At 41.8% G+C, this 26,610-nt stretch overlaps 2 protein-coding genes across 3 annotated transcripts in view; both read left to right on the plus strand.

Moving 5' to 3' along the window:
* lrba (LPS-responsive vesicle trafficking, beach and anchor containing) overlaps positions 1 to 26,610 on the plus strand; it is a 462,623-nt gene that overhangs the window by 343,712 nt on the left and 92,301 nt on the right. The gene's annotated exons all lie outside the window — the stretch shown is intronic.
* Positions 13,871 to 26,610, plus strand: part of nr3c2 (nuclear receptor subfamily 3, group C, member 2) — a 142,459-nt gene continuing 129,719 nt past the window's right edge. Inside the window, exons 1-2 of one of the 2 annotated variants that reach the window (XM_079552694.1) lie at positions 13,871 to 14,415; positions 15,753 to 17,540. In XM_079552694.1, coding sequence (XP_079408820.1) covers positions 15,772 to 17,540 — 1,769 coding nt within the window. In that variant the 5' untranslated portion in view covers positions 13,871 to 14,415; positions 15,753 to 15,771. The remainder of the gene's footprint in view (positions 14,416 to 15,752; positions 17,541 to 26,610) is intronic. The other variant, XM_079552693.1, reaches the window with a different exon arrangement.

Here is a 26,610-nt window from a genome sequence, read left to right on the forward strand (position 1 = left end):
CGGCTTAGATATTGGGAGCGATCTGGCTGAATGAACGGATCCCAAAGACTTCATAGTCATTATACAAAATATCAGATGTTGGGTTAGCCCTGAGCCGTTGCAACTCTGTGGGAGAATCTGACCAGCATGTTTTTGGAGGTCGGGGAAACTGGAGCAATCAGAAGAAACACACAGACACGGGGAGAACACGCAACCTCCAAGTTCCAGACAATCAGGCAGCTTGACATCCTTCATGATGGTACAAAATGGACTCCCGATGAAGCTTCAGCTTATAAGACTGGGGTCCTTCACACCACCACACGCTTCTGTGGCTTTGCTGCGAGTCTTGCCTCCTTGTTTGCCCCTTTTTTGTTTCCTGTAGGGCCTCTTGTGACGCCTCCACTCTGCTGCAGGTGCGGGGGGTTCTTCAGTGTTTCAGAAGAAGAAATGAGTGGATTTGTAGATCTTAAATGCCTTTCAAAGACCTTTAGATCATCAGCTAGCTATTTATTCAAGTGCCTGTAGACATTTGTAAAGAGAAACATCTAAAAATACTACTCGCAGCACATCTTCAATCTTTCATCGATTCATATTGAACACATTTGCTTGTTGAATTGAAAAGGACATATTGACTGACTCAATACAATATTGGGAATTGTTTGGCCTGTAATACACCTCCTAGAACCCCCACCTTCATGTGGTGGAGGGCTTAGAGCACCCGAATGATCCTGGGGGCTATGTTGTTTGCTATGGGAGATCCCTGGTTGGATCTCCCATAGCAAACAGGTCCAAGGTGACAGGCAGACATAGAGTGGTTCAGATGAGATAGAGAATCATGAGGCCGTTCTTCCCCATGACCCAGCAACAGACAAGTGGAAGGGAATGGATGGATGGTCCCTAATAATTTCAGTGAATATCAAGTTATTATATGACAAGTACACGTGCCAATTGATGCCAAAGTCTCGATACATTCAGTTTGAGTACCACTTTGAAGGAATCGAAAACCAATGAACAGCATTTTCTTCAGTTAAAAATGAGAAAGTTCTACAATCGAGCGTATTTCTTTATGACTGCAGAGAAAGACGCTGATGGACGTTGTGCATGTGCGTGTGTGGCTGCACAAACCCCCCTGTGAATCTAAAGTGTATATTTTAATATAAACTTTTCCCATATGTAACACTTCATGTACACACATCTATCCTCATAAGACTGAGCTGCTCTCTGGAGGCCCACTGTTATACGCTACATTAGTTTCCATATGCAAACCCCAGATGCTTAAACTGAGATCAAAGCTTCACATGGGACTCCTGCGGATTCACAGTCTATTTGTTTGAGAAGAATCTCTACATAGTTCTGAGTTGGATGGGCGAGTGACAGACAGAGGAGCAGAAGGTAACCTTTCTAAATGACACTCAAACAGCGAGGCAGTGCGCTAAAGCTAAGGTGGTGTTTCTAATCCTCCCCAGTCCTGACGTCTGCTCGCGCGTGTCTGTGCAGTTCCTCTGTACTTTCCGGAGCCGGGTGACATGGGGAGTTGGCTGTGGACTGGCTAACTGTTGGGATGCGTCACTTTACCTTTGACCTAGTGGGCAGCATGAACGAGTGCGCCTTAAGAAATCCCAAGACAAGCTAGCTTAATGAAAATGTATTTTACCCTTGAGCTAAAGTATTGATTTGTCCAAATTGAAGTACATCATAGTATATCTACAGTATGTCTTGATGCGGTTTTAGACAATATTATGAACATGCCCAAACATAATGGATGGTGTTACCGTAATCTGTTACTACAAATTAAAGTCAAGCTATTCTCTAGTGGGGGCAACAGTGGCACAGAGAGTCGAGTGGGTCCCGCAGGTGCCCACTTTCATTGTGTCCTTGGGCAAGACACTTCGCCCATGTTGCCTCCAGTGTCTGCGTACATTGGTGTATGAATGAGAGTGTGAATGAGTGACTGGTTCCTAGATGTAAAGCGATTTGAGTGGGGGGGGGGGGGGGGGGGTTACGAGACACTGGAGTGGAGGTTGGAAGATGATTTTGAGACAATACTTTTTGCTTTGCTGACATTGAATTTGATGTATTTTTGATTGAAAACAGCATATTTTCGTGAAATTAAGACATGTATTAAAATACAATATCCAAACTAACATTATTAAACCAGATTTGAAATGTTGTGCACCTTTAATTATTTTAAATCCTAATTACTTTTTCCAGATGGGGCGATTTTGAGTGATTTTGAGGGTTGCAGCCTGAAAAGTTTGGTTCTTTTATAAATAATAGAAAATATAAATAATAGAAAATAATATTTTTTGCGAACTTTTTTGTGAATTTAAGCATTAATTAACCCATACAGCTGACATCGTGACCAAACAACTCGAGTCGTGCTTATGTCCTATTTCTTGATATTGCCTGCAATGTGCAAATTATCCACTAGGGGACACTGCAGCGCCCTCAGCACCCTGGGTTCCCACTGCCTTGAGAAAAACCTCACTGTAAGCCTAGCCTGACACGAGCCAGACTCATCCTCCATGTTAAGAGATACATGGGGGATACATTCTGGAATTGTGCGATTTGAATCTCGCTGACTCTGGCAAAACCAAGCAGAGCCAATCATAGCACGGGAGGCGGGAGTAAACGGTGGGTCATCTTCCGCGCTAGGTTTTCCCATCAAACACACCAGTGCGCCTCCCATAACCAAAACAGGAAATATGGCAGCTGTGTCACAGCAATCTTTTACCAGGGCCCTTTCTTCTGTTTTTTACAAAGCGTAGGTCGCTTTGTGTTTAATTGGTTCTCTCTCGTTCAAGCTGAGATCATTAGCCCCGCCTACAGTCTGGATTCGGAAATCGCGTCCTATTAACACTGACTGTCTTTATATGTATATTATGAATACGTAAATAAAGTCAGTCTGGCTTTATGCCAGCCTAATCTAAACCTGGTTTAATCAGTCAGATAAAGAAAAAGTTGCAGTAGGCCAAAGAAATCATAGTGGGGGAAGGGATGTGAGGGAATTATTGATGCTGGTTTTGACATGAAACTCCCTGCTGTATCCCTGAGTTGTCAGGTAGTGCACGGGTTCCCACAGTGGGGGTTGGGTAAACTGGCCAGCCAGAATACACACTTTTACTATTCTTTACAGACGTGGCCTGGCAAGGGGTCGACAATACATAATAAAGACAATATTGAATACATGACATTGAATTGGATGTATCTTTGATTGAAAACTGCTTGTTTTAGTGAATTAGGCCAAATATCACAATATAGTGTCCCATGAAACATCAATAAGCCAGTATCAAATGTTTTGCACCAAAGATATTATAAATGATATTATAAGGGAGTTCTTGGTCTGTTGATTTTGAGGAGTCACGCCCCAAAAAGTTTGTTAACCCCCTTTGTTTCAGTTCAATTTCTGGACAGGGCGTACCACCGACGTGTAGAAAACCAACACGCATTGCACAAGCAGGTGACAGGAAAACTCTGTTGTAATCCCAGAAAATAAACAAAAACCCCTTCATGTTATTTGAAACAGAATGGAAGGACTCTCAGCATGTCCATCATGCAGATGACAACTCTGAATGAGACACTCTTTAAATGTACCACAGTGTTTGTTCTTTAAAGATAAACTTGATATTTTCTGCCCTTATATGGACGATGATCGGTGCCTATCTCAGCAACATTAGGCCCTTCATCGTGCACATGACGGACTGTAGCTCTGGTCCGAGATTACATTTCAAATCTCATCTGTAGATAACGTTAGTACATGACGCATTCTCATTTTTTCCCCCTACTGTAGCTGTAAAAATCTGCTGGATGATAAAAAAAAAAGAGAGAAAAAACGCTTGCGGGCAGTCACCGGGGAATATCAATTCATAATGTACTTGACACAGTTTCGAACAACAAGATTATTTAGTGATAACCGGGCGCATGTTAATACCGTGATCAGGAGTCCGGCCGGCGCCTATACGCGATGTTCCTGCTGAATATGGATTCCTCACTACAGCTGAGGGTAAACATGTTATTTCATCATCAGCGCCGTGGCTTAAATGGGATGACGAGAAACCACAGGTGGTGTGTACACATAGTACTCGAGACATTGTGCAGAGAAGGCCGCCCCGGAGCATATCATTCAGCGTTTAGACAATACGTGCCGGCAGTGCAGCGGGGCAACTTAAGGTGAAGCCAATGTGTGTCAAGATGGAGAGGCGGCGCTTATTAATGCTGTCTGAACCGCTCTCCTCTGGCCTCGGTATCCATCTCCTCCTGTACAGTCAGCTGCATTCACCTCGCTCAACGGAGACGCAGCACGCTCCACTGACTCCATGTGATTTTGCCAATTAAGACACTGCAAGTAATAGTAATAGATATCAATTTGAAACTTTTGAGGGAGACAAAAATACATGGCAGGTTTTCTGTCATTCTGTGTTTTCATATAGAAATAAGACATCATAAATTGACAAAATTGCCTATGTTTTTTTTACGCGATAAAATCTATATAATGGACTGAGCCAAATTTAAATGAATGGTGTTATTTTGTTGATATATAAGTTATCAGTTATATGTTGTAGTTTTTGAATAAGCATGTGAAAAAATATGTAAATATTCAAATTCTGCCTTGTTGTGAACTAACATTGGTAGTAGGGTTGGCTGCGAGTCTTGCCCGGATACCTCCTCGTTTGTCCCTTTTCTGTGTCCTGTAGCTCCTCTTGTGACTCCTCCACTGCAGGTTTGGGGGCTCTTGGTGCCTCCTCAGTGTTTCAGAAGAAGAAATTTGTAGGTCTCAAATGCCCCGTCCAGGTGGGAATCAAACCCGGGACCTACTTGCTGCTCCTATCTGTAATAATAATGATAATAATAATAATAATAATAATAATGATAGTAATAATAATAATAACAATCATTATCATAATAATGGCTTACACTTGTATTGCGCTTTACAAGCCTGTATTACCAAGTTTCTCAAAGCACTACACTGTCGTCATTATTCATTCACAGTGGTGGTAAGCTACTGTTGTAGCCACAGCTGCCCTGGGGTAGACTGACGGAAGCGAGGCAACCAGACTGTGCCAGCAGCCCCTCCGAACACCACCAACCACTCACTCACACACTACATTCACCCAGGCGTCCTGGTGTCAAGCGGTCTCCCATCCAAGTACTGACCAGGCCCTTCCCTGCTTAGCTCCCGAGATCTGACAGGATCATATTTGGATCACAGTTTCCAGATACCAAATACCAATGTTAAAGATATATTCGGACACTGTGTACTTGCAACACCAGTGTTCCTTTATAAATGCAACATTTCGGCCAGTGGCCTTTGTCAGGCAAAATGTTTTTTTATGAATGAGAAGCCATCCTTCAATTGCTGGGTTGCAGGTGACATCACAGTATTCTAAAGGGCTATACTATTATATAGAGGAAAAATGATTTTGTTTTTGAGGAAAATATTGATCTTGTACAGAGAGATCATGGACCCAGTGACTGATATTAATGATCATTTTTCAAATTCATACATTTTCTTTTTAGCTACGACTTGTGAAAGCGTAATGCTGTTAATAGGAAAAATTGGCTCCTGCCCCCCGCTGGGTCCGATGACATCATCACATTCTAGAACCTGCAACCCAGTAATAGGGTGTAGCCTGCTGCATCACAGGATGCTGTCATAACGGCCTATGGCTAAACATAGGCAGCATATGTACAACATACATCCAAACACAGAAAAACAAAGCCAGGATATAGTGAATAAAGCAGTCAAAAATATACATATATACAGTAAAAACGTTTTAGTGGCACATGCAATACATATGGGAAATGGATATATAAGACAGCTCAAAGATAGAGAAGATCTGCCTAAATATATGCAAATCAATATGTACACCAAGGAAGTTGGTGTTGCAAGTATACAGTGTGCGAGAGATTTTTCCTGTTCTACGCTTGGCCTCTATGCCTTCTCTTACGCACCTGTTTTAAACAAAGGGATGTGCGAAGTAAACCTTCTTTAAAGATATATTCGGGAAACCTCCTGCTCGCTACCGGAAAAAAATAAAAATAAAATAAGCATCACAAAGGGGAAGTTTGTGATATGTGATCCTTTGTTTGTCCTCTGACATTAAAACAAAGATGCTCAGGATTGAAAACTATAGCTAAATATCTGGGGATCAAAAGTTAGGAATTAAATAAATAAATAAATCCTTTACTTCAAAACTTGTGAGAGGAAAAAGTACTTTTGAGAAAACGGCCATTGATTTCAGTAGAAAGGAAAATATTTTTGTTTCCAGGTGAAAGCATAGAGACCAATCTGGCCCCAAACCTGAAAAGTGAAAGACTTCAGTTGTGGCGACAATCAAAATACTATAAGGAGGAGCTTAGTATCAAGGTGTAGAAACCTTTTTGTCTTTTTGTCTTATGACATTTTAGCGAAGAGAATGCTATTAAAGTGAAGGGAGAAAAATGTTCCAGGCAGCGTTATAGTTGTTTCATATATGGTCCATCTGAACCATCGTCAATGAGCTTTTCAATTGTCAAGTGTAACAGCCGATTCTTCAGCAGCAACAAAAGGTGGTTTGGACTTTAAGAAGAGTAAAATGGAAACTCATTTGACAAAGATACTCGTCGAAGGCCCTTTATGTTTTGCTCAGGGTGAGGTTTATCTATAAAGTCTTTCTTTATGTTTAAAAGTAAACGCTTTTCATTCATTGTATGAAAAGTTGTAATTAGTGTCCTGAACAAAACTCTTGAAGATGACTCTCCACGGTTACGTTCTCGCTCTCATAACGTAAAATGATCTTTGTCATCGCCATAAGCGCTGAAAGGAAAGTCCATTGAAGAAGTCCACTGCAATGTCTCTTTCATTTATGAACTTCCTATACTAAAGACATCCCTGACCGCTCGATGTCCAATGTCAAAACATGCTTGTTCCCATGGCAACCCTAGTTCGAATTCAATAGCGAAGTATAGTCCGAGGTTCTGACCTTCGTTGGCGAGTCTTATCAGTCGTGTGCCGGACTGGCCGTGATTCATCCAAGACGCCACTTGGAGCTTATAGGTGGAAATAGTGAAGGCGGCCAAAGAAAAGGGTTTTGACAGAATTTAGTCCAATTTATATGTATTTTAGGACCTCATGAGGCTTATTGGAGCACGATCTTTGCCTGATTGCCAGACATTTTGTGAGTTTGTACTCGGTGTAAAAGGTCTGAGAGCCGCTCGTCCGAACTACTGAACAGATTCATGGCTCTTTACGAGGAGCCGGAAAGTCTTTGGGAATACGTTCATTTCAAAGACCCGTTGAAAAGACTGGCTCATTTTTTCTCCCGTTATTATCATTTTTATTTTTAAAGACGCCAGCAGGCAGAAGACTCATTATGTAAGACATGATCGCTTTTTATTCAAATTAACCAAAATAAGAAGCTACAACTGTCTGCCAACCCCATTTTCGGTGCACAAAGCTTTCACTTGTGCTGCCTGCCCTGCAAAACAAAATCGACAAATACGTCATTTGAGAAGATAAGTCAAATGAATCTGCCAGTGGAGCAAATAATGTTTGAAAAAAAAAGGCATCTAGTTGCGGCTCTTTTCACAATCAAGATCTGGTTTCGTCCATTCTCCTTAAAGTGATAGTCTGTAAGATTGCAAAGTGAGGAGTGAAATTTGAAAGGAAACAATCAAATTCTTCCCCTCCTGTTTGGACCAGAAAGCCACTCCTCAGTTTGCAAAATGAGAAGAGCGAGAAAAGAAGCCGTAGAAAATAAACGATCAAGCTCCTCCCCCTCCCCTCCTGATTGGACCTGACTGGCCAGTTCACGGGAAAAGCTCTTCTCATTGGTCAAAGCTGCAGCCCAGGGATTCTGATTAGTTGCTGAGCTCAGCAAACGGAGGGACTTTAGGAAAAAAATAAATACAAAAAAAATTCAATATTAAATTTAGGTTAAATTTCAGACCCAGGTGGTCTATTATGCAATCTGCTAAATTTGTCAAACTTACAGACTATCACTTTAAAGAGCCGATTCGGTCATTGACCTCTTTCCCCCCCTGCTTGAACCGAACGTATATTCTCCAGTTCAGCTTTGCCTGAATCTTAAAAGCTTCATGACCGGAGAGCTTACAGCCTTTAGGCCAGTGTAACGCCTCATTTGAAAGCTAAGACCTGCAGAACTGATGGTAACTTTTTTGTCGCATTGTGGCCCCTTTATTGTCACATGTTTCAAGCGTTTTTGTCTCTCTTTTGTCACTCCTTTTTTTGTCGTGTTTTTGTCACTTTTCTAATTGTGTTACTGTTATTTTCCCATCACGTTTTTGTCCCTCTTTTGTTGCTTTTTTGTCACTATTTTGGCGCTCACTGAAGTCGAGGCTACACATGCGAAACATAAACATTAGCTCGCGTCATTGTTAAAATTCAATTAAAAAACAACATTACAACAAAGCAACACTTAGGCTTATCAGTCAGCGTTGCATTCGTGACAAAAGCCCACCTTGCGTTCATATATCGTTTATTATTTCACGGCGGGGGATTCATTGTCACCGTGCGTCGAGCTAGCTGGCTTTTTTTTAATTGACATATGTGCTGCGACACCTTTTAAATTCCACCCCGTTTAGGTGCCACCGCATAAATTAAAAGGCACATTGTGTGGAATATTACATTATATAACTGAATCAAATGAATCACAGTGTTTTATAATGGCGCGCGATTGACCTTACACATTCCTATTCGCGCATGTATCGTGTAAAATGTACGGGGTCCATCGCTTGGAAAGTCTCTTCATTTGGGTTTCTTCTTCTTCCAGGCATGCTGAAATAAATACATTTTTTTTTTTTTTTTTTTTACGTTTTGTGAAGCAATGTAACTTACAGATTGTGTTAGAAGACTGATTTATAGTGCATTGACACATCTATATGGGAAATTGTAACTCCAACAGCCGTTCAAAGTCTCAAAATGTGTCTTTTTCTCACATTGTGACCACATTTTATACTAACTAATCTGGAGCTTTATTTCCGGAAGGACTTTTCAGTGTCTAATTGCGAGCCTGGTTTATTTCCGCACAGTTTATCGTGCGCAGTCTTTCAGTACTACTCACTACTTAGTGTAAACTAAAACTAATTCCTCCCCTCTTTAACCAAAAAGCCCTGATGAGTTCGCAAAAATGAGGAGAGCAGGAACAGAATTGTCAAAAGAAACAATCAAGCTCCTCCCCCTCCCTCCTGATTGGACCTGACAGGCTGGTTCACAGGAAAAGCTTGTCTCATTGGTCAACGCGGGAGGATACAGGACTCTGATTAGTTGCTGAGATCCAGGAGAGACTTTACAAAAAAATAGCAAAATATATATTATTACTTACTTTACATCAAAATGCAAGACCAAGCGGTCGACTTTGGACATTTTATAAAATTGGTAAATCATTTAGACTTCCAGAATATCACTTTAAAGGGGCTAGATGCAAGTCAGCCATTTTATACTCACTACTGCCACCTCAGGTCTTACGTGTAACTGCACCTTCTATATTAAGCTTCTGACCCGAAGTAACACCTTTTTGAGTGACAGAGCAGGATTTTAGAGGCAGTTGTGGTGAACAGGTCTGAGCTCATTCTACACATTAGGACATTAGGACAAATTATGTATTTTCCTCCCCCTACATGAGGGGGAGGAAAATACATAATTATAACATTTCTTAACTCCGTATAGCCCCTTTAAAGGTCCTATACCTGCATTTAAAAAAACAATAATGATAATACAAACAATGAAAGAAGCCACTAAATTAAAATGTTCGCTGTGGTACAAATTCATTCCTAATTTTCTTAACATATTTGTAGCATCCCAATTCTTCAGGGACAAGTTTATAGGCGCATTTCACTTGTTGGTCAATTGTCCCAGAAATGCTAGAAAACTCACCTGCAAGTTTGTGAAATTGTTTAATCATTTGATGCAATATCTGCGTTAACGATATATTGAAAAGGAGGACAAAATTAATTATGATCCACCTCTAGAAAAGAAGGTGGATCTGTACTTTAGTTGCGCAGTATTTTTGTTGAGAACTTACTTTTTTTTCCTCCGCTACATTTCTGAAAAGGCCTCATAAAGCATGCTCTATGAACAGTGTAGATGTGCTGTCAATGCCACAGACTCACCACAAGGATGAAGGTTTGTCCCCATTGTGTTGTCGTGGTTTTGAAGCCGCAAAGTCATTTTTCATGCTACTTACATGGATTTCTACTTTCTACTTTGAATATGGAAGTATTTTCTTAATAATTCAGTACTTTCACTTAAGTATTAATTAGACTGAGCAACTTTCACTTTCATATTTGACCCGCAGAACCTGTGCTTTTACTCATGTAATGGAAATGCTTTGACCGCCATTCCGCCAATGATTACTTTATTCAAAGATTATAGAAACAAGAAAGAAAACCTGCAACTTTTTGATGTGAGTAATCTATAGTAATACCAACAGTGTCTCGCCACGCTGATAATATTTGTGGTGGCGGCTAATGACTGTAGTCCTAATGAATCTGGGCTAAACGAGCTGCTAACTAAAGGTGCGCTGATGTACTTCGCCCCTGATTAAAACTACCTCCGTAATGACTCGACACATGGGGACGGGGGTCTTCTGCTGAGTTGACTAGTGTTTTGTTTCACAGTTAACATGCTCCAATTCACCTGTCCCCAAGAGGCGCCACGTGCACCTCCGTGTAATGCCTTTGGCCCTTTCAGCGACTGGAGCTGTCTGCTATGTGTCTAAACCGGAGAGGAAGCCTGCTCCTAATCATAGCAATCACTCACCCGAAAGGATTCTCCTCTTTTTCCCTGTCTAAAGAGGGTTATTTTTAGCCTCTTGTGAACAATGTTTTCAAGCAACAGTTATTATCAGTGATTTGACTATAATAATGGAAAATCTCAAGCGCCTTCAGTGTCGGCCGCAGTCAATTTTGGCCAATTATTTCATGTAATTTGTGTTCTGTCACTCTAAACAAAAAAACAACAAAAACAACAAAAAACTTTTTCCATTTTGAAAAGTCTTTGAGGCAAATCTAAATTGCATTTGCTCTATAATGTGTGACTGGCACTTTTGTGAAACAGACGTGAACAACATGAATTGATGTAATAATGTTGCTTTTTATGATCATCTTCAAAAAAGGGGGTCCCAGTCAAAGGGCAGATGGAGGCCGGCTTCAGCAAACTTGCGTGGACGTCAGCCGCTAACTGTCTCGAAGAACCTACAAGGAAGAAGTGAACAAAAATAAAAGTGCAGCTCCACTCTCCAAACCCTCATACGCTGATGCACTGTAGATCCATTCATGTGAAATGCTGCATAATGACTGCACTGAGTGACAACTCCACAGATTCAACTGATTATAGGATGTTGTCTGAGTAAGACCAAATCTGCGCTCAAATCCAACAAAGCAAGATGCAAATAACTGTTTCATCTGAAATGACACAGATACACTGACTTTTCATTCTTTCTTCACTTCATACTGGAGCTATACCTATGTGGCAATCTGAAGTCATTTAAAAAAAAAAAGTACACATATCTTAAAGTTTAAAGGGATATTTCAGGATTTTTGCCATAGGGCCTCATTTCCTGACCTTGCATCACATGAATGATCGCATTTTGAGGGACTATTTCCTAGCAGATCACTCCGCCACCGTGTAGCTTATACAACCACGAAGCTGATGCTGCTCAAATATAAGTTATTTTAAATGCAAAATGGTTAAAATTACTCTATGGTTAGTCTGGTGTTATAAGTGACTTGCCTCAGGTGCACTGTGGAGCGTGTCAGGCTGTTTTTAATGCAGGCTAGCTGATATCGTAGAAATGCGCTAGCCTTGCATTAGCCTAGCGCCACGTAACTCTCGAAACAGAAGAACCGCACAAATTACAAAAAAAATATCTCCAGAAATTAGCAACACACTGGATAACTAGGAAATGAGGCCCTATGTCAAAAATCCTGAAATATCCCTTTAAAGGTCATATATCATGCAAAATCAACTTTTTGGAGCTTTTAACCACGTTGTGATGCTATTTCCTTATCACAAACACCACCAGAGTGTTTTTTGGCTTCATTCATGGTAAAGGACTGGCTTTGACCATCTTATGTAAGATTGTCAAACCACCCCCACCCAGGAAGTGCCCGACGTTTGTAATGTAATGCAGAAAGTGGAGCTACTTTTCAGCATGTGTACCTTACGGTCTGATTTTAATTTGTAAAAACGCTTTTTAATTTTTGCTGTCTGTTGAATGAATTGAAAAAAAAAAGAATTAAAAAAAAGTGCCAGACGTGTCCGTGCTGCCCCGGCAGAGCAAACTTACATGCCCCCTGAGCGCCTGAACAAAGTCGTTTTTTGCGCCGCAGTTGTGAAGAAGGGGGCTGGCTCCTTTCTGACCTACGCTGTAAAGGGAGGGACACCACCTGTTCTTTTTTTCCCCTTACAAAGGATAAGGTTTTGTTTGGCTGCGAGAGATACAGGATTTTATTCAGCCGTCCTAAAGAAGAGTCCAACCGCCAGAAATGGAAAATTTTATCCCGGATCCTGTGACGAACCAGCCAGCATATGTTTGTCTGTGAACTGTTATGAAAATCCACCTGTAAGTAAGTAAGTAAGTAAGTAAGTAAGTAAGTAAGTAAGTAAGTAAGTAAGTAAGTAAGTAAGTAAGTAACAATGTGTGCCAAATGGTAATAATGTGTGTTGGCCATTTATGAAGCTGTGTTGCATATAAATACACCCGAAAATACTTATATTTCTCACAAAAATAGTCCATACATATTTACTTTCGAATGGTTAAAATAGCATGATATACACCCTTTAAGGGATGATTATTGTTCCTGCTTTTTTCTTTGTTGACTGACTTCCAGCTGAAACATTTTCTAATACTAAATGTTGCATGAAAAAAACAAAAACAATGATAGTAATCTTAAAGCTGCAGGGTAACTGCTGTTTTTCTGTTCAAACTGTGACATTTTTGGCTTTGGCCCAAACTGGTTTCCTGCTCTCAGTATCCCTCCTGGAAATCTGAATTGTTCAAGCAAATTCATTATATGCACATTTCACACCCGTGGACAGCTTTGAGCGGTGGCAAAGTAAAGCAGGAGAGACCACCCCCAAATAAATGTCACTAATTTAGCTTCTACCTCTTCAATTGTACAATAAACATGTTTGCTTTCTTTGCTGTGTTTACAACATACTCTGTAGTGGCTAAAATACATTTACTCTTTAACAACAAAAAGTCAGGTACCCAGCTTTAACTAATTGACTGACCTTCTATTGACTGAGCAGTAGAAATAGGCTCCTGCTCCCCCTAGTGGGGACAGCTGCAGTGGCTTCACGGAGCTCCTCTCTGAATGGACTTACTCCGCTGGAGAAGACAACAGCCTCTTTCTTTCATCTTCCTGCAAGTGCCGTTTCACAAACGTCATGTAAAAGTCAACTTCTTCCGCTCCTCTTTCCTTTACTGGGCGCAAGCGTGTATTGACTGAGCGGCACATCAGTGGGATTGAAGAGAGCGCGAGAGCACAGGGGTGTTCAGTGGCTGGGATCGTGCCAGTCTACGAACCCAGTTATTCATGGTAGACTATTACCGCCCGCCGGAGCGTGATGCCTCCATAAACGTTTGCAAAAGTAGGGTATTCCTCTTTTGTTAATTATGATACGAAAACAAAATAAAAATAGTAATAACCTTGTCTAGGCTATAGTTCAATTGCCTGATGTTACAGATTTAGCACTTCTAATCTGGAGGAAAAGAAAGCTTAAATTGACCCTAATCATTTGCCCAACACCTCTGCATATCGAGGCTGTCGGGGGAGTTCGTCTGACTGCAACACTTCTTATAAACTTAACTTCCTCGGAAGCGCACACACTGGCTTTGAAGAAGCCGTGCGCTGAGACCGGCTGCCTGCCCTATTTCTAGTGTCTACCTGCGCCCAGAGCCCCTCCTCCCCGCCCGGGCCGCTCTGCTCTGCCTCCCTTTGCCTCCCCTCCTCTTCCTCACCCTGCTCGCTCGGAGTTTGTATAGTGCACTCGTTGCAGTAGGAGGTGCGCGGATGACGTTTGTCCTGACTCCTTTGCGCTTCTTTTTACGACTTATCCCCCTGTTTTGTTTTGTTTCAGTGGAGGGGGGGAAACATCTCGGATCCCGCTGACGACTGGAGAGACTCTGTCCGGCCATAATGTGAGCTCGTCCGCCGCTTGTCGCCCGAGCCGTCGCTGTGGTTCGTCCTGTCAGAGGCTGAGAGGACTACAGTGGGGATACGCAGTAGGCTGCACTTCTATCCGCTGTGTGTCGAGCTGTCAAACTGAAAACTATGTCTCATGAAGCTTGCGAAGAGTAGAAAAGGGGGCGATTTTGTCGCTATTTATCCACTTTGCTTTCTGCCTTGGCACCTTTTCTGTCCTTCTGGATTATCGCTGCCCAGCAACACAGCCACCTGACAACTCTGGATGTCGTAATTAAGGAAGGTAAGGTGAGGACAGGGCACGATATTTGCCCAATGTGCTCGACTTTTCCGTGCCATTTCTGTGTGAACTGTTTCCATGTCAAGTGCACAACGCAGGATCCCCGCTTCGTTAGTTACGCGTCACATTCGGGATAACTTTCAAGCGGGACCGTTAGTCTCGAGGTGCATGCTCCATAATAAGTTGGCGTCCGTGCGCACAAATCAAAGTTACGTCGGCAACTCAAATGAAATCTGCAAACGTAAAGATTGATACGGCAAAAAGAGATGCGATAGCCTACGTCCACATGATCGGTTTGTTAGAGCACACTGTTGCTTTAATCTCCCTCCAGTTAATGCGCGTTATATTTTAAACTTGTTAAAGAACACAAAGTCAACAGAGTGTGGCCAGTTTGCATTCATTTTACGCACCCAAAAATGGAGAGAAGTGCAGACTTGGAGGCTGTGTCCTACAGGAGCCGGACAGGCAGAACATTTAGAGCATAACCAAAGACTGTTCTGGGTCCCCTAACGCATCTATCAAGAATATGCATGCTCTTGTTGTAGGAGCTAACTCTATAAGATGTATAGAGAGTTATATGTCTACTCCACAGAGATGCGGAAAATGCAGGGGGAAACTCTAAAACATGATACAGACTCATTCTCTCCGGGTGCAGCCTAAAATCTAAAGCAATTTCGCTCATAGTTTTTTATTGCTTTTGCATGACATCCTTCCTCCGGGCGTTAAAACAACACTAGAACTTGTGTCGCAGCTATGTTATGGCTGCAAGAGCAATAACTATTGAATGACAGCTGCCAGACCAATCCGTGACAGGCCACAGGAGGCTGGGGGAACTCGGTCTCCACTCGCCAATAGGCGCACAGAGGAGGCGGGCCTTTGCGCTCACTGCCCAAAGAGCATCACGGATACAGTATGAATTAACCCATTGCGTCCAGTCACTCCAACTTAGTGTTTGCATTCCCCCATGGCCTGTGGCAAAGTTATGAGGGAGAGGATGTACTGTAAAGTTTGGATTAATGTGCCCCCTTATCAACTTAAAAGATCCCATGGGGCTCCCCAAGAGAAATGATTAACTATTCAAAATAATTTGTAATATACTGCATTACAAATTATTTTGAATAGTTAATCATTTCTCTTGGGGAGCCCCAAAAGAAAAATTACATAGCTATAAAAAGCCATGTATACACTTCTGTTCAAACACACATTTATACTTGTTTTGTTATAGCACATACGTTCACTTGTCAAAGCAGAACTGTTAAGACTTTTCTCTTGCTATTTAAAAAAAAAGTACAATTGCATTACATGTTTATCAGTAATTTGAAACAATTCTATTTTTAAATTCCAGGCCAGTCAGTGAACCCGTGATGGAGACCAAACGATACCAAAGTTTCTTTGATGGGAATGACACAGAGAACAAATGGCCTCAGGCTCCCTCTATGGACTACTGCTGCAGCTCAGAGGAGTCAGGTGTGACTGATGGTGACATTCTGATGGACATTGTCAATGTGAGCTGTCCTGCTGGAAGTCCAGCTACTGACTGCAAAGACAACAACAACACAAAGAAGCAGGAGCAGCCAGTACGCCGTCTTAGCCAGAACCAACCATTTGTTCACCCACACTTCAACTCTCTTCGTGGTCATAAGCAGGAAATGGACTCCAAAGAGCTTTCCAAGACTGTTGCCGAGTCTATGGGCCTCTATATGAACGCTGCCAGGGAGGCAGACTTTGCATTTAGCCAGCACGGGGGCAGTTCCAGCCCTGGGAAAATGTTCCCAGTGTGTGGGCGCTCTCTTGAAGAGAAGCAGGGTGGATCCACAAAAAGCCCGAAGTTAACACCTTTTGGGTTTCAGCCGCCCAGTTCCACCCCCACAGCAGGGTCAGGGACCCCTGTGAGCTCTGGCCCAATGCTGGGTTCCTCTGTGTCCTGCAGTCCTCAGACCTCCAGCTCCGTGTCCAGCCCTGGGGGCAGCAACAACATGGTGTCCTCCACCACAAGCCCACCTGTGTGTTTTGGACCCCCATGTTCATCGGTCAGCAGTCCAGCCAGTCAGACGTCCTGTGCTCAGAGTGTGGCCCACATCAAACGCAGGAACTCAGCCACATGTAGCCCTGTTGAGTCCAGCACTGTGGGCTCCCCACCACTCACCAGTCCCATGAACGTTATGAGGTCCCCTATCTCCAGCCCTCAGAGCATGAGCAGCGCCTGCAGTACGTCCTGTAACATGAGGTCCTCTGTGTCCAGCCCCACCAGCACCGCCAACAACTGCAGCTCTCTGCGACAGTCCATGTGCAGTCCGGCCACCGGGGGCATGCCAGTCAGCAGCCCTCACGAGCCTGTTTCTGGAGGGTTTCCTTTGGCCAGTCCGGATGGGGCTCTGGGACTGGTGCAGAATGACACCAACAGCCCAGACGCTGCAGGACTCTCTCAGGACTTGGACTTTAAGAACTTTGAGTTTCCCAAAGTGGAGATGGTGGATGGGGAGGTTTTTAATGTGGGCTTGGACCAGATGGGCATGGTTAAATACATTAAGAATGAGCCTGGAACTGACTTCAGGAGCATGTGTCTGGGAGGCTCTAAGTGTAACGCGAGTAGTACACCCTTTATCACTCAGATTAAGACTGAGCCCGACAAAAATGAGAGCTGTATGAGTCAGCAGCCCTACAACGAACAATCACAATCCATGAGTCTCTTCCCTGCATCCGAGACCACCTATTTGTCTCTGAGGAATAACATTGACGAGTACAGTCTTTCTGGAATCTTGGGACCCCCTGTCTCCTCTGTCAATGGGAACTATGAGTCTGATGTGTTTTCCAACAATGTCCTGTCCAAAGGGGTTAAGCAGGAGGCCAATGACGGCAGCTATTACCAAGAGAACCACAGCATGTCCACATCGGCCATTGTTGGAGTTAATTCCGGGGGACACTCATTCCATTACCAAATTGGAGCGCAGGGGACGATGTCTTTCACGCGGCATGATGTGAGAGACCAGTCCAACCCCCTGTTGAATCTAATTTCTCCTGTAACGGCGTTAATGGAGTCGTGGAAAACCCGACCGGGCATGTCGCAGGGGTCACTTTCGGGCAGAGTGGATGGATACCCAGGTCCGAACTGCATTACCGACGCCATGACAAGGTAAGGATCAATGGAGATGGATTGTAGGGCTGCGCAATTCACTATAAAAACCAAAAATCGCCGCTTGAATGTTCACAATTGGCAAATCCTAAAAGCTAATATTGTTATTTTATAATCCTCTGCAAATAGCAAAAAACAGCTTCTGTATGTGTCTAAAATGTGCACATTGAACTGAATCTTGATCATCATGATCTAACCGCAATTGCAATATTGTGTTCATCGTATGAGGTGGATGATATGAACAGATATTGGATATTATCATATAGTTCACAGTTTTTAAAGAATGCTTGCAAATATGTATTCTTTTTATGTTTCAATTGCTGTTGATTTACTGTTATGGAAGATACACCCATATTGTAATTTAAGTATCTTTCAAATAACAATTTTGGTACTACATTGTATAAAGGAAAGGCTAATTATGTCGCAGCATAGCAACAACATGGCAACAGAAGCCAAATGAATGGCAAGGCAACATTGTTATTATCTGATTTGAAGGATGTATACTGTATATTGCCCACCTCTGCTCTGACTTTATTCAAACCAATACGTGCAATGTTTTAGCCGTAAAAATCTAAATAGATAACCGCTATAGATTACAGCTATAGATCCAGTTGTGACGTATTGTTGTGTGCAGTACGGCCCCTGACTGTGTCTCCCAAATCTGTTTACAAGATATTGGACGATGACCTTATTGTGCCTTTTTTTAAAGTTGCTAAGTTTCGCTGGAGAATTGGACAGAGTCAGGCGGTTTGCTCGCTACAACTTCCTTTGCCCTAGAGATTTTGGGCGTTTGCTTTGAGAAGTGCAAATAATAGCAGGAGCCCAGCTTGGGAAAGGCAGCGGGGTGCTGGCTGCGAAGACAGGAATTTAAAGAACGGGAATCAACTAGGTCATTGTTTTAAAGGGATTTTTGAAGTGCCTTACGAATGAATGGAGACATGAAATTGCAAGTGTTTCAACTACTGTGTTTTTTTAAATTTATTTTTAAAATTAATTTAGAAATAAAAGTTTTTAGCTAAGTACTTTATTGTCATATACATACACGTTTATACACAATTCCAAGATAGGCCATTGCAAAAGATAGTTATCGAGCAGTGTGTCTACAGCAGTAAGGGTACATTTGCTCGACTTGATAAGGGATGAAATGGCCTAAATATTACACCAGCTGCTTGGAGGCCGGGTGGCTGAGTGGTTAGCGCTCTGGCTTCGTAGCAAGAAGGGCTTTGGGTTTGATTCCCGGACAGAACAATGCCTTTCTATGTGGAGTTTCCGTGTTCCCCCCACGTCTGCGTATGTTTCTGGGTGCTCTAGTGTCCCAAATACCTCCAAAAACATTTGGGTCAAGTTGGGCCATGATTGCAGCTTCATTCAAAACTCAATAGATCAGATATTGAAAAATTCTTCTGAAAACGAAAAGCTTCAAGATATTGTTAGGTGGACTGGAGAATATCGGTTTTATTGTTTGTTGGTGATTTGAAGTTACCATTTCATCTATAATTCTTCTGAAGATGCGTTGAATCTGCTTATTGTAAATATAAGGCAAATTATTTGTTTCTTGGCGAAAGTTTATGAAATCAGAAAATTGGAGAGGAAAAAAAAAGTGTCTTAATAACAGTGATTGTATTATAAGATTGGCTGTTGTTAATCAGAAATACGTTGCAAAATAAAACATGATAGCGTTACAGCTTTGGAAACACTGCTTCCATTTTTTACAGGCTTAGCTTTACGAGCTGCTGCAGGACGCACTAAACAAAGCCATAAATGACTTCCTGCCCGCTTTAAACGGCACAGATAAGGGTCGGCTGCGGGAGGGAGAAACGCTTTGCTGATGTACAATGATGCTGCGCTAACTGTGGGGTGTGACGTCACCATGACAACGCAAGGGTCAGTGCAAGGACTGATGTTGTCCAGAATGGGAGGATGAACGTTTATTGGATCAAAGTCTCTGTAATGAAGTTTAAAGAAGTGCTTCTAGAGAAAGAGTTAATGTTGCAATGCGCTGGAAATATTTACAGAGTCACAATGTTTCTACTTTATTATTTTGACGGATGTATTTGACTCTGATGGTGCTCTTCGGATGTTTGTGAATTGTCGCCAAGTATACTGGCAATAGGGGTACATTCCATAGTGATAAACCAATGCAGATTTTATAACGGAGAACAGTGAAGTTATTGTTCACATAAAAATCACTTGGACACTACAGTACAGTATTTACGAGTACCCACCAGCTAATTGAATTGTTCGGAGACTTATACAAAAGCAGAGCTGATTTTAAAGTCAGTTCTCTGAGCGATCATGTTGATAGATTGAACAGAATACATGTAGTGTCAGTAGGGCAGCACAATACAGTCTGAAATATATACCACAATGTAAAATAGAAATATACTGTCTATGTACGCCCTACAGTAATCTAAATGTATGATAATCTGTAGGTCTACCTCCACCTTATATTAATCATCAAACAACCAGAAAAAGTAGTTTTCATGTTACTCCTCCAAACTCTAAACCGAGTACGTCCAAAATGAATTGTTCTACATTAACCATTAACATATCATTTGAGTTCTCTTCAATAACCATAGATTGTGAAAACATGGACATAGCATCTCTATTAGCTGCTGAAGCCAATAGGAAATGGGGGCAGGCTCCGGAAGTTTCTCGCTCTAATGAACTGTCCATTGAAACTTATTTGCCCCTTATTTGTCAATATTGAATGCAGGTTTGTCATTCTCACTTCCACGTGTTAGTACTATTTTAATTGTTTGATTCTAAATGTTGGAGCTGGCTCCAAAAACCCAGCCAAACTGCTAGCATGAACGAGCTTCAGTTAGCCTGTGCTGAACACAATGGGGAAGCCACCGTCCCTTAGTCCATCGCTATTCTACTGTCTATGTTGATAACAAAGGCCACTACAAAACATGTAAAAAGATGTGCACATGGCTTCATAACATAATGCGTCCTAGTGAGAATTGTTTGACATGTGGTGACCCATACACCTTACTCAGCCAACAGTATGTTCCTCTCGAAATGATCTCATCTTTGTGTGAAATCAGAATCCACTGTATGGTCTGACCTGATTACCTGCTGATGTGTATATTTCATCCATTGACACATGATTTTGTCAAAATGTTGCCAGTCCAGCGGGCAGGTGCGGTGGCGAGCGCGCAGTGTAACAAGGCCTGCAGCTCTAAGCAGCCTGATACACCGTGTTACCTTGGAGGCGACCCATATGGCAGCAGCCAAAGTGGTGTTGACGGGATCACTGCCACCTTGGTCCTAATGAGATCCAGCTTAGCCCTAATGTCAGACAGGATGACAGTAAGAGGTGGGCCACATGGCAGCAGGCCAGGCAGCTGGGAAAACAGACCGCGCAAACACCGCACACTACACGCAATTAACACATGACACCCTCACACACAATGCACTTGATAGTGTTTCTCCTTGGTCAATTTCAGATTCTTATCAGGGGAGTTTGACAACACTAGTGTTTCACTAATTTTCCATTCAAAATTGAATTGATGTTTGTGACATGGAGTGGAGTGGTCCCATACGATCCAAACTGGTCATAGGGAGACATGAGCCACTACTTTTTGACAACACTAACCTTGGGGAAGAGAGGGAGAAAGGCTGTCACTGATATGCTGTGGTGCCTGAAATGAAAAGCCATGAAGCCTTGTGCAATATTCTACAATTAACTTGAGCTTTGTTACTGGAAGATTGTTTATTATTTATGTGGACATAATAGTGCCTTGTAAACACGCTTTTGCATAACTTAAATAAAGTGCTGTGTACATGGAAATTTACACTGTATGAGCAAAGACTTTGAGCATGTTTTCATGTGTGAAAGAAAATAATGATAGGCTGACAAATGAATGGTGTCATGATTAAAGTTTGGCTGCAAAACTTCTCAGGCTTGTCCCCTTTAATAAGTAGTTTTCAATAGTACACTTTGATAAGGGATGAAATGGCCTATTGTAGATTCAAGGAAACTTCAAAATACTAAAATTAAACAATATTTTTTAAATATCTTTTAATAAAAAAAGCACTCAAGCGAGAATACGTTTGTAAAATTATTATTCTTATATTTATTTAGTTGTTGTACTTTACTTTATTCAAGTTTGGTAGTCTTTAAACATTAAAGACGCAGTTGAACAATGCCTGGGGCCGTCAGCACAGAGCCCAGGCCAGATATTTCATTGGCAAAAATGTTACATAACCATTAAAGAGCACTATTAAAACTGTTTGATCCGGCGCAGCCCTTGGATGACAAGAGTGTAAAATCCCAGAGCTCTGTTCTCCTCACTTTGGTTTCCGTCTGTAAATGGCTTTAATTAAAATGGCCGCTCGTCTGGCAGTCTGAATTATTCCGCGCTAAAATGTTTAACCTCCGATTCAGCCGAGACGGAGATAAAATACAATCCCACTCATTTTATATGGGTCAATAAGCTCATTCTCTTTTCTTTTTTTTTCACTTCCAGCATAACAATGTAACTAAATTCATTTTCTTCAATTTGACGTGATGATAACATGACCTACATTAGTGCGCTGGATTACGTTTGCCGGCTGCCTAAATCTCCCAATCTCTCTCCACCTATTGAGGTCATGTTTGCGTTGCCCTGTCTATGTTTGACCAAATGTTATCTTTGCACGCTTTGAACTTGTAGTTTCAGAATCTGACAGCGGGAACAGCGCTGCATGAGGAATCACTATAGCAGTTCTAATGGTTGCAATTAACAAATCACAAAGTCTGCAGTTATTATGTATAATAATGTCCGCTGCAAACAACTAAGAAGTCTATCTGCATTAGAGATACAGTACAACATGAGTTTAGCGATACAGTACGATGATCTGATATCATATATACCACCTTTTGGGAAGGGATTCACTGTTACCATGGAAATCTGCCATATTTCTGCAAAAGCAAACAATGTCCATAGACTAACATTAGCTAAAAACAGTGGAAAAAGTGGAAAAAGAGCTATGGAACAACTTCCTTAGCTAATCAGTCACTACTATGCGGCTAAATATGCTACATCTAACACACTGCGGTGTCCAAAATTAAACATTTGAACCATGTGTCCAGAATTTACCATTTAAAATCACCAGTTTATCTAACGCTAATTTGACGCTAACAAATGGTAAAATAGCATGACATTTTTAAAACACACTTGGCTTGACATTCATTTAAGTTTTTTCCTACCTCTTATTATTTGTATTTATTTAGGCTACGCTAAAGTGTGGACAGGAAGTAGTCTTTACCCTCTGCTAGCCAACAGGAAGCTAGCTAAAATCATTCCGTGCACAGAGCCTATTTACATACGATCTGAAAATAGGGCTGCCCAATATTTAATGATTATAAAAAAGCTTTTACAAATATGGATTACAAACGTGGACAGGATAGATAGAAACAAACATCTGCTTAAACAAAATAACAATCTTTTTGACTGTACTGTTACTCCTACAGACGACAATTGATACTGAACAAAGTTGAGAGTGCAGTTTCCATTCATTTTTCGATTAATTGCACAACTCAGTATGCTAACTTGGCTCAATAATGTGAAGACAGGGCTCTGCGTCACATTAGAATAGCATAATAACGGAAATTACTCATATCGCAATGTTATTTTTAGACACCCACTACTGTATAACCCTAAAGCATTCCAACATACAATTATCAATCCGATATATCGTCCAACCAATATATTTTGATGTCTAAATCCTCCTCTTAATTTAGACCTCCACAAACTAGGGCATATCATTCCTCTGTAGTTTAGCAGTTAGAATATCATTTTGTACTCAAATTATAGCTAATGCTCTTGGCTGTGTTTGAAAAATCCGCCGTGTCCCGAAACTTGATTAAAATAGTAAACAGCAAATCTAATCGTAATACTTACCCACGATTACATATTTTTTTCCCCAAACCATTCAGCCTTAATTGGCAGTTATTCAACACAGAAAGTGAATGAGTCAAGTTTGCCTCATAGTATCTTGCTTTTCCCCTCACTTTAAGCCCTGCAGCCAGTCCTGGATTAAAATGGGGGGAGGATGGGGAGAGGGGTGTGTGTGTGTGAGTGTGTGTGTGTGTGTGTGCGCTGTGGACTGGACTGTGGCCAACTCCCAATGTTCTGCCGAGGGATGAAAAGGCATACTCCTGAGAGCGCACTAATAAGGCTTTAATTGTATGTTCCTCCACTAAATTAATGGATGGAAATGATTTGATTAATTCAGACACTGCTGGGTACTAATATCCTATTAAGCCCCCCACACCAGGCATGCACAGGGGCTCCGGGTGCAGGGGAGAGCGGGGCAGCTGCTTGTTTGGCTGTAAGAAAGTGTTACAAGGGGAGAACGAGGTGTCTGGGTCTGACTTCAACATAAATATTCGATCCGAAGTGGGGAAGCTGGAAGGAGCTGAAAACCTGTCTGGCACAAAGGGTATCTGTCTTTGTTCGGAGATAGGTTTGGGAAGCAATACGAGCTTGATTAATAGTTACAAGAATAGCATGTGTTACCGTCTGTTGTTGTCAGCTTTAATGTGAAACTATGACGGCGATATTGCAGTCATAAAGTAAAACGGTGGTTGTCACTTCTTGTGCCATGTGCTGGAATGTGATATTATAGAATAAAACGTACAGGTAATAACTCTACTATACTCTAAGGCTAGTAGGGAGTTTTAATTCTATGTGTTCCAGTCAGTAACTGAGTCTGCATAATGAATACAGCAATAGTGGTTTTCAAGAATGGTCCATTTCATAAGCTCTCAAGCAGGAGCTATGAGAGCCAGTTAATTTTGCAATGCCCAATACACTGTGAACTAAAAAACGAATTAATAAATTTCTTTTGACATAGCCACATTTCTGAAATAACAATGTGAGTCGCTGGACAATATTATGATGATACAAAGGAAGCTCCTCTTTCCTCTTTGCTTGTAGCCTCTGTGCACAGAATGCGTAGCAACATGATGCTAACTTCCTGTCTTTGTTTTATTCCAATGGAGAGTTAGCCGTGTCTTGCTGAAATATACATCTTTAAACAGTATTTAGCAGAAAACATGCAGCTGTTTGATAATCATGTCAACAATTTAACACTGGATATAAATATTGTGTTTATAACTGAATGGCTGGGTCTGAATGTCCACCCTTGTCCCTAACCCCCCATTCACTATAGGCTGCACTATATAGTAGATATATAGTTCACTGATTCTGTTGGCGATTCGGACGGAAGCCCATGACTTTCTCCGAGCTGCGTGACGTTTGACTGTTTTGGCTCTTTTACAGGCGTTTTATTTGACATTTAAATTAAAATTAAAACTAGGCAGGTGGTGCAGGAATGCACTACGTCTGCTAAAAGTTCACTAAACTCCGGGAGTAATGTATTTCTGCAATAAAGACCGACCAAACTCCTGAGACAGTGGAGTATTTATGGATAAATACGAGTCAGATACGTTATATTTAACATGGGTTTTACATGAATGGCTTGGATTATTTGAGAGGAAGCTATCGGTCATTTAACAGCTCGAGCTAAAGGTTGGCAGCTAACGTTAGCATATTTTCACCTTAACCGATTATATTCAAGTCATTTATTCACGAGAAATACACAACACACGACTGAAACAGCTGACTTCATTCAGTCGTGTTGTTCAGTTCAAAGACCTGTCGTCGTCAGGCTCTTCTCCGACTCTCGCAATGCATTGTGGTCTATATTGACCCGTCTAGTGACCACCGATGCTCACTACTTTTCAGAAAGCATTGTGGGAAATTTTGAGTGCACTACTTTTTCTCTCTGGACATTCGGACACCCCTACAAAATGGCGTGACCACTATATAGTGCACTACATAGGCAATAGTGTGGACATTCGGAGTGTTTTAGCCTTGACGCTAATGGCTAAATGCTAATTCGAATTTAACGCCAACTAAATAGAAAAATAGCACACCCATCTGAACTATTCCTAATGAACCACACTTGGCTTGACGTTTATTTCAGTTTTCTTCTGTCTTTTAAATCTTATTTTCCTCGTGCTTTACGTTTACGTGTGGACAGGAAGTAGCCTTTACCCAACGTTAGCCAAGAGGTAGTTAGCCAAAAGCGTTCTGCGCACTGAGCCCACTGTCAGCCTAAATCACTCTGTACCACTGTGTACCACTGTTACACATTGTGACATAGCCTTTCAGTTTTGGTGGCAGTTTTGACGTTGCTGTATTGTTTATGCGCGAGTCCTGAGCTCGAGAACATTTCAACCAAGATCCAAGCTCAGGGGCATTACTAAGTCACTGAAACAAACCGATGAAAGACACAAAAAAAAAACATCATGAAAGAGTTCACTTTTTGTGTGTGAAATGTCTGAATTGAGGGTGAGAGAAGCATAACCCCTCTTGAGTCTATCCTGCAGAGTAGCGAACAGCACAGTCTATTGGAGGAGTTGGCAGGTATTGCTGTGTGTTGAAACTGTAATGCGAAGGTAGATTTTGGGCCAAAACCTGTGAGCTCACGAGGAACGAGAATTAAAGAAACACCCAGGCTGGGCGGTTCTGCATGAGTAAATAAGCAGTAATTACATTAAATGTTTATCGCTATGGCTTTATGAGGCGATAAAACATCAGCGGTTGTTAGAGATGCGATTATACAATGTCCGCTGAAAACATGGCTGGCACCGGTGTTCTTAGGGGCTGCTTCTTAAAATCTTTACCCAAATGAAATGATGTAAAATAATACTACAGTGCCGCCCTTGGGTCAACATATTCACCTGCTCTAAATGAACTATCTGCAAGCATCAATCCCCTGCAAAAAGTAAAAACAACAAGTGCTTAATGCGCACCTGCATGACAAATACATGGGTGCATTTATGTACGTAACCGCACAAAGTCAGACAGGTCCCCCCCCCACACACACACACACATAGGGCTTAGTGAATGGATTTCTTCTTACTCATTTATTTTGACAGAGGGAAAACTCTGCATAAACCAACATGATTCTGCGTGACGATCGGATGCTTTTGTTGCACACAAGAGAAAACTTGTTAAAAAGTCTCCACTCTTCTTCTCTCCCACGCACAATACACACAACACGTTCGCCG

This window comes from Gobius niger (assembly GCF_951799975.1).
Source record: "Gobius niger genome assembly, chromosome: 3".
Lineage (NCBI taxonomy): Eukaryota > Metazoa > Chordata > Actinopteri > Gobiiformes > Gobiidae > Gobius > Gobius niger.